Source organism: Seriola aureovittata, chromosome 20, assembly GCF_021018895.1.
Source record: "Seriola aureovittata isolate HTS-2021-v1 ecotype China chromosome 20, ASM2101889v1, whole genome shotgun sequence".
Taxonomy (NCBI): Eukaryota; Metazoa; Chordata; class Actinopteri; order Carangiformes; family Carangidae; genus Seriola; species Seriola aureovittata.
The window spans coordinates 22,131,853-22,144,140 of NC_079383.1; the positions used below are offsets into that span (position 1 = coordinate 22,131,853).

Below are 12,288 nucleotides of genomic sequence, written 5' to 3' on the forward strand. Positions count from 1 at the left end.
TTACTGTAATTCCACTTCCTGTAGATTCTTCACATTAAAAGCCCACCAAAAACACGAAGACAGGAAGTGCTGAGTTGAGTTTAACAGAGAAAACAGAAAAGTGACAAATTAACTTGTGCTTCACTCTGCTTGATACGATGTAAGAATTTAAAGTAATTACAAATCTGTAATCACCACATGATGAGCATCGTCTGTCGTCCCGTCAGGTCAAGTACAAGCAGAGCGCAGTGAAGGCCACGAGCGTCGGAGTGACGCCCGAGCTGGAGAGAGTCCGACAGAACCAGGACAACATCAGCTCGGCAAGACACACACACACACACAAACCAATACACAGCTGTTTATTTCTCAGTGTGATGTCACATGTGATGTCATGTGTGCGTGTAAACAGGTGAAGTATCAGCGCGGGCTGCAGGAGGTGAGGGGGCGGAGCTGCACCGAGCTGGACACACCCGAGTACAGGCGTGTCAGGAGGTCTCAGGACTCGGTTTCCATGGTAGCGGCCCGGTTGCCGTGGCTCCCACCAGGGCTGTGGGAGGAGCTAACTTGAGTGATGTGGCACCGCGGTTGGGGCTGTCGCACCGAGACTAACACGCATCACCAGAGAGCAGGGAGTGTGTGTGTGTGTGTGTGTGTGTGTGTGTGTGTGTGTGTGTGTGTGTGTGTGTGTGTGTGTGTGTGTACGTTAATAATAAAATATTTTAAAAACCTCCCTGTGTGTTTTATTTGCTCACTGACCAAATGCACCCTGACCTGTGTGTGTGTGTGTGTGACACTAATGTGTGTGTGTGACACTAATGTGTGTATTAACTCTCTACTTGTCATGACACTGACGTGTATCTGTGTGTTCTGGTCCGACAGGCCAAGTACCACGAGGACTTTGAGCGAGCGCGTGGTCGAGGCGGCACGCCGGGACTGGACGACCACAGCATGGAGCGCTACCAGCGAGCCAATCAGATGATAGGAGAGGCGGGCTACAGCAAAGGGATCCACTCCCAGTCGATGGAGATGGACAGACGACCAGGAGGCATCATTGTAGGTCAGTGACCAGTGTGTGCAGGACGGGTGTCACTTATTATATTAAATTATTATATAAATTATATAGTTAATCTGCTCTTAATAAATCTGTCAACACTTTCATGTTTCACAATAAAAGCCTTCAACAAAAATTGAAGTTTCCTGCAAATTAACAGGAAACAAACTTCAGAAAACACAAAATAAAAAAGATTTGATGGTAAAAAGATGAAATTTAAAGCAGTTCATGCAGCAGCTGGTTTTCCACTTGATGATGTGTAGTACTTCCTGTTTCATCTGTTTTTCTCACCTCACAATGACTGTGTATTTGAACTGTACCTGCTCAGGTGAGACTGAAATCATTGCAGGTTGCAGAGCGGCGTGTTTCAGTTCAGTGTTATTTTATTGGTTGGTTTGAACCCTGAACGTGACGGATGATTTCAGTCCGTGCGAACACAGTCGGTGTTTTCCCAAATGACTGTCCCTTCCTCTCTGAAGACCTGAAGGTGTGGAGGACAGACCCAGGCTCCATATTTGACTTTGACCCTCTGGAGGACAACATCCAGTCCAAGAGCCTCCGCAGGATGTCTGGTAGCTCCCCCGACCCCCCCCCGTCTACTAAAACAAGACACCTGCAGTAATGTTTTCAGGCTACACGTTAAACAAATCTCATGCCCTTTGTTTTAATTAACACGAGTGTGGAAGTCCCTGTTATTTCTTTTTTCTTTTTAATTCACAATCTCCCTTTTGTTCCTTTTAAGATTTACTCACCACAAAACACACACACACACACACACACACACTCTCACACACACACACACACGGTAGTTTGTATTGACTCACCCACACACACCGTCCTGCTGCCACAAATACTCACTACAGCACCAAATGTGGATTAATCCGCCGCTGAAAGTAGTCCCCAACAAATGCACCATTTCCTCCTGTTTGTTTGTTCTTAAAGATGAATTTATACATTATATATTATTATACTGAGACGAACACACAGTTGGTTTTGATCTTTTCATGGTTTTGTTTACAATAAGAAACCTATAGTTGATAGAGATATTGATGAGGTATCTATTTGTGATGTTCACATTAAAAAAACTTCACTCTCTCTCTTCCTGTTGACTCACTTTTATTTCTCAATCTTTTCCCTCCTCTCCTCGTTTTCTGTCTGTTGTTATTACCTCCACCCTGTGCTGCCCCCTGCTGGCGGCTGCTGTCTACCAGAGCGGGCCGACCGCCGGCTGAGCAGGCAGCACTCCCAGCAGTCTCTGACCCACAGCCAGGCTCAGTCTGTTAGCTCGCTGACCTCTGACCTCTGGGACCGCAGCAGCACCGAAACGCCTGGTATTTTTATTCTAATTCAGGCTAAAGGCTGGAAGCTAAAGGCTAACGGCTAACAGCACGGACAGACACACTCACACATGAAAGTCGTACTTGTCTGTGGTTGTTTCGTCTCTAATCCACAAATCCACCTGACTCGCTCACAGTCTCCTGCAGGTTCAAGTGTGTGTGAAGAGCACAGAGTGTTTTTATGTTGTTTTAACAGTTTGAATCACATGACTTCACAGTGTGTTCGCAGCAGAGGAGGCTCCCCATCGTCTCAGACAGATGCAGGAAACACCTTTCAGACGGACTTATTCTCTCTCTCTCTCTCTCTGTGTTTGTGTGTCTCTCGCCCAGCTCCCGTCCTTCCAGGAGCGTACCATCAGGGCGTTCAGATGCAGCAGCAGCAGCAATTCCACGGCTACATGCACCAAACCAGCATGTCGTCTGTCAGATCCGTCACCTCCCCGTCTAACTCAGCCACCATGGTGAGAAAAGTGACCTCTGGAGGATGAAGATCAGAAGATTGACGAGTTGAATATCATGTCTGTGAACGTGTCCTGAGAGAATTCAGGAGCACGGGGTCACAGCAGGTCGAGGAGCACTGTGATGAAATAAAGTCTAACTGTCTCTTCATGTCGTTCGCAGCGTGTCTACCGGGCGCTGTACGACTACGCCGCTCAGGACCACGACGAGGTCTCGTTCAGGGACGGCGACGTCATCGTTAACGCTCAGCCCATCGACGAGGGCTGGATGTACGGCACCGTGCAGAGAACCGGCAAGTCCGGCATGCTGCCGGCAAACTACGTGGAGAGCTGCAACTGAAGGAGGGAGGAGGGAGCGGAGGGAGGGAGAGGAGACGGAGGTCAGGCAGGGTTAACGTTTAAAAAATCTGACGTCGCTGATGTTCTTTGTATTTCCAGGTTGTTTGTTGGTGTTTGTTTCTTCTTCCTGTGGAAAACTGGACAAATAGTTTAAAGGAGGAAAGAATTCACACTTCAACAGTCAGAGTCAAGTTTTGGTGTCAGTCATTGAGCATCAAAAAGACCAGAATGCAACGCAGCTACAAGACAAGCTTGTTTTCTGGAGCGTTACTGAAAGGCATTCTGGGAAACGTAGGCAAGGGGATGTAGATTCACCCAAACATGTCGATTCTTCACCAGAAAAGAACAGCTGGAATACAGTGAACATCAGAGAGCGCTGATATCAGGTAACGGAGGAGGAGGAGGAGGGAGAAATCCAGCATGCTGTCGATAAGTTAGGTCACATTTTACTAGAGGAGAGAATGACAGAAGAAGGATGCATGAAGAGAGGAGGTGTGGAAGATTAGAAACATCTGTCTTTTTTTTACTATAACAGGAGGAAAGAAGCGACGGAGGAGTGCAGGGAAAGATCCTTCAGTTTTCTAAACAGAGGAAGTCAAATAATTAATACAGTTCAAACCATTTCAGTCTGATTAAGTTCAAAAGAACAAGTCTAGTGATATTTGATTTTTAATTTGTCAATAGAAAATAAAAAGACCAAAACTAACACGCATCACCTGATGTGTCTGATTCCTCGGAGCCACAGAACGCCACTGTTCAATAACTATTAAAACACATCACTGTTGCCCCGGGAGACAAGTTCCTTCATCACCATGGACACACACACTGTAGTTTATTCACACTCAGTCACACACACACCGTCCTGCTGCCACTGATACTCACTACAGCACCAAATGTGGATTAATCCGCCGCTGAAAGTAGTCCCCAACAAATGCACCATTTCCTCCTGTTTGTTTGATAAAAGCTACAGTGAGAAGCTGTTTGAGGAAATGAATGAAAGTCTATTAATTAAAATATATATTTGTGAACTTTTAATTTTATTTTTGAAGGTTTATATCTTCAGTAGGAACCAACGGGCTGAGAGCCACAGACAGAGGAGACGTGTTGACAGACGACGAACACACTGTTGGTTTCTGTCTTTTTTTTATTTGTTGACAATAAGAAAACTACTTTAAAATATCACCAGACTTATTCTTTAAGGATGGTGGAGGAAAAGAAAAGGAGCAGAGGAGGAAATAAGGAAGGAAAAAGGTTTGGATCTGACTTCTGTCTTTAAGAGACGAGTTTGAGAACAGGAAGGAAAACTGGCTTTTGTTGGGGAACGATGCAACAGAAGGAGGGAGGACGGAGGGATGAGGGGAGGAATTAAAGACAATAACAATTGAATAGAGAAAAGGTTTAAAGATCTCTCAAGTTTAATGGTTTATTTATCCTGAGTTTTAATTCATGTTCAGGTGAGTGTAGTGTATTTTACGCGGACAGATCACACGGCACAGCAGTGAAGGAATGAACTAACACACTGTGTCTTTCTGTTCCTCCTGTCTTTTTTTATTATTAACTATAAATAAAAGTGTCATAATTGAACTGTCACCTCCACCTCACAGTAACAGCTGATGTGGACTGAGATCTGAACAGACTGTGTGAGTACGTCCGGCCTCCAGATTTCTGTACGTCGCAGATTATTTTGATACGTGGCTCCTGTGTGTGTTTTGGAAAGACATGTTGTACCTGTGTGTATCCAGTAAGTCGTGTGTTTAGGGTCGTTGTCTTGCTGTGTGGATTGCATCCCGCTCATGTGCTGAATAAAAACTTCGCTCAGCCATGAGAAGTCGTTCTAGCCGGAGAGCATTTTGCATTTTGTGTGTTTGATTTCATAAATTCTAGATGCAATAGAATATCATCACTGAGTATTCTTATGTTTCCTGTGTGGAGTTTGGACGAGGCACTTGGTGTCGTTTTATAAATCCTTTCATTTTCTTGCATTGAGGATTTTGGGCTTCTAATGTCACCTTTGTAAAGTTTTCGGTTTAGCCTGTATGTCGTCACAGATTATACTAAGTTTATTTACATTTTATTTCCAATTATATCTGTTATGTTCTTTTGCCATATGATTATTGCGGTGTGTTACATATGGGAGAAATAAAAACATGATTTGTCAACAGAAACATGGTTCTTCTTCAGAAACTACATTTACATTCATCTCTTTAATTAATACAGAATCACTTTAGAACCAGTTACAGTAAATAATGTAGGAGAATAAATAGATTTTTATTTTATTTTTTTGAGACCACTTGTGTGAATATATAAACAGTATAAATACACTTACATACTTACCTGCCCTCACCTGTTTCTACAGTCTATACACTGCAACTACATAAGAATTCAGAGTTCACAGTATATTCATGTAACAGTGAACTCACCTTCTGCGTAATATGTGCCACAGGAAGTGGGTCAGGTCGAGCACATTAATGTGACAGATGGGATTTTACTGCGTCGCAGTGAGGCCCTCAAAAACCTGCCGTCTGGAAATGCTACATCATTAGCATGATAAATAAACTATTGGCGTCTGCTGAATAAATCTCCAGTCTAAAAGCCTCTTGTATAAGTTTTGTAAAATATTTTACCTTTTGAAGATGCTAAGTGCATTTCTTAAATAACAACTTTTAAAATATAGTTTCACTGTTGTGTTTTACTTTTATTTTATTATGAACATTATCGATGCAAATGAACCTTCAGAAGCTTCATAGAAGTTTAACAGCTCAGACTGAACAATGATTTAATTACAGACTGTATAAAGATGGACTTCCTCCATGACATCACGGCTTTATAAGCACAGAACCAGTGTGGAGTGTTTTTACTGGCTAGTTTCATGTTACAGCGCCACCATGTGGCATGATTGAGTATTACAGTTCATTTAGAAAGTTAATTTCCACAGAAATTCAGAACCAAAATCTTTAATCTTAGTTTTCTTTAGTTTTTCAGTCATTAAAACACGTGAAAGAAGAAAATGGGAGAATACATAAGAAACATTAAAAACATTTAAATTCAAACATGATCTTGTACTAAAAATAGCCAGCACTATAAATGTGCGAGCAGAGATACTTCTGGCGTCATGGAGACTGGCGCCTTGTTCACAGCCACATGATAAAAGCTGATTACTGAAATAAAAAAAGGAAGTAGACAAAATTACATTTTCATGTTTAGACTCAAAAGACGCTGTATAAAAAAACATAAAGGCTCATTTAACATGAATCCTCTTCAGATGTGACCTTCGTCTTTACACAGAACAAACTGCTCATTTCTTCTTCACTTGAGCGTAGAGATCCTCGAGGCCGTCAGCTGTCTCTGTGGACCTGTCTGCTTTCTTGGACACTTTGACCTGTGCGTACACCATGTCCTGCTGCGGTCCACTGTCCTGCAGGGAGGCCGAGGACGGTTCAGGTCTCCGCTCGGAGAAGATGATCTCTCCATAATGGATGTCGTCGTCTTCTTCTGTCTTCCTGGTTGACTCGGCCACAGCCGGCTCTTCACCCGTTCGACTCTATGGACAGTCAAACAGGAAATGTGGTGATGTGAACCGTCAGCTGGATCCGCCTTATTACATCATCACAGTCCCACAACATTCAAAACACACAATGCATCACTGCACAGGGACGTGTGGTGTTTTCCCACCTGAGTCTGTCGTGCAGTTGGACTTGTTGACTTCAACCAGCTGGAAGACACAAGAGGCTGTTAGATGAATCACACTGAGTTTTAGGTCAAATATACAAAGTGCCAGTAAAGTGTCAGGACTGATGAGGAGCAGATATTATTGGATGTGCAGCTTTGCTTTGATTTGTGATACTCGCCAAACACAGACGATCAAACAGACGATCAAACAGACGAGAACGATGATCCCAACGATTCCTCCAAGAACCGGTCCCCATGGTAGAGACTCTCCTGATGGAGTTGCCATAACAAACAGAGAAAGAAAAAGTCAGAGGTAAAACAACAGAGAAGAAGACGAAAAGGAGGAAAGAGCAGATCAGATTTACATGAGTGGATTCAGTGAAGTAACTGTACTGACTCACCTACCTTCAACAGACAGATGGATCTCAGGTGACGTCTGATTTCCGACATCATTGGTGGCCACACAGTAATAAACTCCCTTATCTGTGACATTGAAAGTGTAAAAGGCTCCTTCAGATACGCTCAGGTCTCCACCTGTGCTCTTCTTGAACCAGGTGAAGCGGCTGACAGGAGGGTTGGCTCTGCTGGAGCAGGTCAGGTTCACCCAGCTACCTGCTGACACCAAACCTGAGGGACTGATGGACGCTGAGGTGTCCTTGGGGGCATCTGGGGAGAAAGGAACAAAGATGTTAGAGAGAAGAGGAGCATCAGGCCCTACATGAAATCCTTGAGAGGACAATAACTGACAGCTGATGAGTCTTCATGGTCTGACAGGATCCAACTACAAACTCTGGTCTTACATGAAACATTGAGAGTCATTTCCCCCTCTGCTGTCTTCACATCTCTTCCTTCATTCACAGGATACCTGGCAGAACAGGTGATGTTGTATCCGTCACGTCTGTCTGACAGAGTGATGGTCTCCTGGATTTTAGTTGTAAAGGTTCCATCTGTGTTTTCCTCTATTTTGTTGTGAGGGTCTTGTTGGAGGTTCCAGGTGAGTTTAGGAGGGGAGTGTGGACAGGGAGTTAAAGCTGAGCAGGTTATAGTCACAGACTCCGCCTCCTTCAGCTCACCTGAGATCTCAATCCTGGGGCTCGTAGGAGAATCTGTGGTGTGAAGTCAAACACATTTTCCAGTGAAAAAAGAGTCGACTGCTCTGTGAGGCTGCACTTTGAGCTGAATGCTAACGTCAGCGTGCTAACATGCAGCAATGACAACTGAAGTTTAGCAGGTGTAATGTTTAGGGTGTTAGCCTGCTAACATTTGCTAATTAGCAGTAAACACCTGATGGTGGCGCTAGAGTCAAAGTAAAGAGATCAGTTAAGTTCTTCCAGTTCATCCTGAGGGGAACATGAACGTCTGAACCACATTTCATCCAGTAGCTGTCGAGACGTTTCATTCAAAACTTAAAACTTTAAACTTAAAATAATGAAACTTTCTTACCTTTAACTGTTATATGAAGAGGATCACAAATAGCTGTTGCTATGAATGGCCTGGTCTCAATTCTGAAGTAGTATGTGTCTGTGTACTTAGTGATTAAACTAGAAAACAGAGTGGTGCAGTTTCTCTGATTCAGGTTTCCAGTAATGTTCATTGGATATTTGTTATTTGTCTTGCTACCATTAAAAATCACATTTTCTGGTCTGTTGTGAAATCTGGGATCATTTTTAATCCACACTCCGGTGATATTTGTTCTATAGTCTGACAGCTTTTCAGGTCTAGCACTGAAGTTACATGGGATTTGCAAACAAGATCCAGTCAGTGCTTCCATGTTCTGTGGTGTGGTAATGAAGAGGTTTGACTCAGGACAAGCAGCCAAAGCACCTGTGAACCCAGTTTCATGATTAACATAATGAGATTGACAAAATATTGTCACAGAAACAAGATCTGGAAAACATCAGAATATTTCCTTCAGTTTAAAGCTTTGAAGTCAAATCAAAGAGAGTGAACACACAGCTCACCTGACAGAAAGAAGACACTCAGTAACAGGTTGGCTGTCACCATATTCACAGACAGAGCCGCCATGAAACTCCTCACCTGGATTTACAAACACAATAATACAGCGGATTTTACTAAACATTCAAGTTCTTCAGCTGAATTTCTACTTCAAATGTGAATAACACATTCACTGCTGGAACTTCTCCTGTACACCTGCACTTTACTGTGTTGTAAGTATATTATCATCAACATGTGAAATATCACATTTAATGTCACTGCTGAATAATTCCACAGACGAGCTGCTAAAGTTAATAACCCTCTTATGTCATCAGTGTCTTTCTGCTAAACCAAACTCCAGCAGATAAAACATCATATCCTGTATTTTTCAGTGCAGTTCGTGAAAAGTAAAAACATAATATAACTCACTATGTTAACAAGCCAAAACGTAAAATCCATGAAAATGTTTCTCACCAAACAAGCTCACATCAAAGAAGAAGCAGCGAAGAGATCTCTGGATGTGAATTGGAAATGGTTCAGCCAGTGAATTCAAACTCAGCAAACTAATTCATCAACTTCCCTCTAGCTGCTTAAAAGGCATGACTGAGAACCAAATCAACTTCCTGTGATACAAATACAGAAAAACAAGTACAACCATTTACTGCTGTACATAGTTTTAGTCACATGACTCACTGCAAACCCAAAACCTTTATTAAGTTATCTTTATATACATGCAGGTGCAGCGGACCTTTTGACCATGGATGTATTAATACTTAATACCTAATAATCTAATCTAATCTAATCTGATCTAATCTAGTATAATATAATATAATATAATATAATATAATATAATATAATATAATATAATACAGCCATGATTTGGACACAATGTCCTTCTGTCAATTTTTTTTTTTTTAATTAATTTATTAATTATTTTTTTTATGGATTGCTTTTGGCCCTTATCGAAAATAGTATTATTTGACAATTAACACTATGTATCATTTACGTATCAATAAAATGATGCCGTAAGCACAGATCCCCTATACAGTACAATGCGGTTTCTCTACTGTCTCTGCCGTAAATTAGTTTACGTAACATGATGACCTTTGACCTTTTGTCATCATGTGACGTGTCTTAACTGGCTAGTGACCGTGACCCGGGAAACAGCAGACAGACACTCGGCGGGAGAAACGTTGGGATTTTATGTCATTCTCTGAAGCGGGAACTTCAGTTGCCGGTAAGTTGGTTTACAGAGGTTTTATGTCGGCCTTGTTTGTTTCACCTGACGATGTGAGCACGTTTCTTTATTAAGTTAGTTTACTTTTCACATTAGCAGCCGTTAGCCGTTAGCCGCTAGCCGCTAGCTAATGTTACAGTTGTGCCGCCAGGGAAAAAAAGTATGGACATGAAGGCGCCATATTTGTTTGTGTTAAACTACTTCTTTTTGTTGTGGAAGAATTGTTTTTCTGTCCACCGTTTTAGAGAATGTTAATACTTAATTGTACTCTCACGTAGCGTTAATGCAAGATAGCGGCTAATTCACAATATTTCTATAATTGATCATGTTGTACCCTGTACCAAAGGAGTGTGAGTCTGGTTCGCTTAGCCGGCAGTAAGTCGGACCTGTTCCCGGTGAGGGTTGGACTCCGCCAGGGCTGCCCTTTGTCACCGGTTCTGTTCATAACTTTTATGGACAGAATTTTGGCATGTTCCACCGGGAGGAGACCTCGAGGCCGACCGAGGACACGCTGGAGGGATTATATCTCTCGGCTGGCCTCGGAACGCCTCGGGATTCTCCCGGAGGAGCTGGTGGAAGTGGCTGGGGAGAGGGCCGTCTGGACCTCTCTGTTGAGGTGGCTGCCCCCGCGACCCGGATCCGGATAAGCGGGAGACCACGAGACGAGACGATCATGTTGTTCTGTAAATTATGTTGGTGTATGATGTTTTTACATTTTGTTCCATCTGCTCCTGTTAAAATTTGAGCACCTGCCCCTCTAAAAGGTTTATGCGTGCCCTGTTTATATATTACAGTCATGTATTGCACATGTAGCCCCAGTGTTTTTGCTGACTTGTGCACAATCACTGTGTCTCACTGCTGTGTCACTGCTGCTCTGCACCAATGGACTGACGTGAAGAAATGTCTTTCTTCGCTTCACATGATTTTATTTGTGTTATTATCACTTTATCATTAAATAAATGACATAAAGAGTTGTAAAATATACTTTCACAGAGCCAACAGTGGGCTGGGTGCACACACACTGAATATACACATGTGCAGTAGATAATAAGGCTAATGGTAGAAGAGAGAAAAGAGTTTTAGATCATATTTCATCACATTTACAGCAACATCTTTACTTAAATAACATTATTCCGTAGAAACCAGAGGGACGCAAAACAAATAAATACCACAGTGTGTACACAGTATTACACAGTTGAAGGTGATGAAATGCTGTGGCATTATTACTACAATGATCCCTAACTGACATATGAAATTGTTCTCATGGATGAAATTTGATTCATTATTGCATGAAAATATAGAAAGATATTTTTCTGCTGTTTGACATTTCATCCTGAACTTAAAGATTGTAGCAGACATCAATTTACATTAGAGTCAGTGTTTTCTAGGAGCCCCATGATGCATCTGTGCTGTGTGATCAGGTCGCTTCTCACAGCCCAGCAGAACAAACGTTTGTGAGCTAGGACTAAAAAAAACTAATTGAGAAATCTGAAAATACCACAAGTTCCCTAAACGTTTGAGGTGGTGGGGAAAAATGACAACGCTAAGTCTCCCTTTGTTTATTACATGCAAAAGGAAACATGTATGAATATTGTAATTCTGACACATAACACGTTGGAGGTCCCTGCAGTGCAATGAATAAATATGTTCAAGAACCCTTGTCTTTATCTTGTGCTTCTCAGTCATTAAAATACACATGAATGAAGAAAATATGAGAATATATAAAAAGTGAGATGACATTTGACAAGTTGTCAATTAAAAACATTTATAATTCAAAAATGCTTTTGTGCTAAAAAAAAAACCCCTGTGCTGTATATGTGTGAGCAAAGATACTTCTAGTGTCATGAAAACTAGCGCCCTACTCACAGCTGCATGATAAAAACAGTTTAAGGTCAGACAGATGAACATGTCAATAGCTGTCATAAAAAAAGGAAGTGACAATTACATTTTCATGAGTCGACTCTAGTGATTTTTACTACATTTGATAATGTAAAAAGATATTCTATAAGTAAAAATAAATACACATTTAACATGAATCCTCAGATGTGACCTTTGTCTTTACACAGAACAAACTGCTAATTTCTTCTTCATTTGATTCATTTGACATTTAAATCTAACTTAAACAAAGCAAAGGAGAAGTATACAGTATGTAAACAGAAATTGAACAGTGAACGTGTTCTATCAGTTTTTGTTTGGTATTTTTGGGTGTTACTCTTGAACATATTGTTTGTTCTCATTCTTGTGTGTGTTATCTAACAATCAGTGTTAATGGTTTCCCTCTCA

At 41.7% G+C, this 12,288-nt stretch overlaps 3 protein-coding genes across 4 annotated transcripts in view; 2 read left to right on the top strand and 1 right to left on the bottom strand.

Annotated features, from left to right (window-relative positions):
- The window catches only part of LOC130161097 (nebulin-like), a 39,029-nt gene extending 38,355 nt beyond the window's left edge, over positions 1-674 (top strand). For both annotated transcript variants that reach the window (XM_056364084.1, XM_056364086.1), the window contains 2 exons: positions 207-299; positions 389-674. In XM_056364084.1, the coding sequence (XP_056220059.1) occupies positions 207-299; positions 389-547 (252 nt within the window). In that variant the 3' untranslated portion in view covers positions 548-674. The remainder of the gene's footprint in view (positions 1-206; positions 300-388) is intronic.
- Positions 675-1,045: 371 nt separating this feature from the next.
- LOC130161099 (nebulin-like) lies at positions 1,046-2,688 on the top strand. Its single transcript, XM_056364089.1, has 2 exons — positions 1,046-1,602; positions 2,242-2,688. Exons 1-2 carry the CDS (start codon positions 1,446-1,448, stop codon positions 2,412-2,414), a joined length of 330 nt encoding a protein of 109 aa, XP_056220064.1. The 5' UTR covers positions 1,046-1,445; the 3' UTR covers positions 2,415-2,688.
- Positions 2,689-3,830: 1,142 nt separating this feature from the next.
- LOC130161680 (B-cell receptor CD22-like) lies at positions 3,831-9,368 on the bottom strand. Its single transcript, XM_056365096.1, has 8 exons — positions 9,243-9,368; positions 8,795-8,870; positions 8,277-8,657; positions 7,634-7,939; positions 7,239-7,499; positions 6,976-7,103; positions 6,814-6,876; positions 3,831-6,705 (listed from the first exon to the last, which is right to left on the bottom strand). Exons 2-8 carry the CDS (start codon positions 8,856-8,858, stop codon positions 6,460-6,462), a joined length of 1,449 nt encoding a protein of 482 aa, XP_056221071.1. The 5' UTR covers positions 8,859-8,870; positions 9,243-9,368; the 3' UTR covers positions 3,831-6,459.
- Positions 9,369-12,288: the final 2,920 nt, after the last annotated feature.

What these genes read in the sequence shown, in the direction of transcription:
- LOC130161099 (XM_056364089.1), top strand. Translation starts at nt 1,446, where the DNA reads ATGATTTCAGTCCGTGCGAACACAGTCGGTGTTTTCCCAAATGACTGT. An exon ending in GAGCCTCCGCAGGATGTCTG is followed by an intron (nt 1,603 to 2,241) that starts GTAGCTCCCCCG and finishes GCTGTCTACCAG; the next exon opens with AGCGGGCCGACCGCCGGCTG.
- LOC130161680 (XM_056365096.1), bottom strand. Translation starts at nt 8,858, where the DNA reads ATGGCGGCTCTGTCTGTGAATATGGTGACAGCCAACCTGTTACTGAGT. An exon ending in GAGTGTCTTCTTTCTGTCAG is followed by an intron (nt 8,658 to 8,794) that starts GTGAGCTGTGTG and finishes CTGGGTTCACAG; the next exon opens with GTGCTTTGGCTGCTTGTCCT. An exon ending in AAGCAAAGCTGCACATCCAA is followed by an intron (nt 6,877 to 6,975) that starts TAATATCTGCTC and finishes TGTGTCTTCCAG; the next exon opens with CTGGTTGAAGTCAACAAGTC.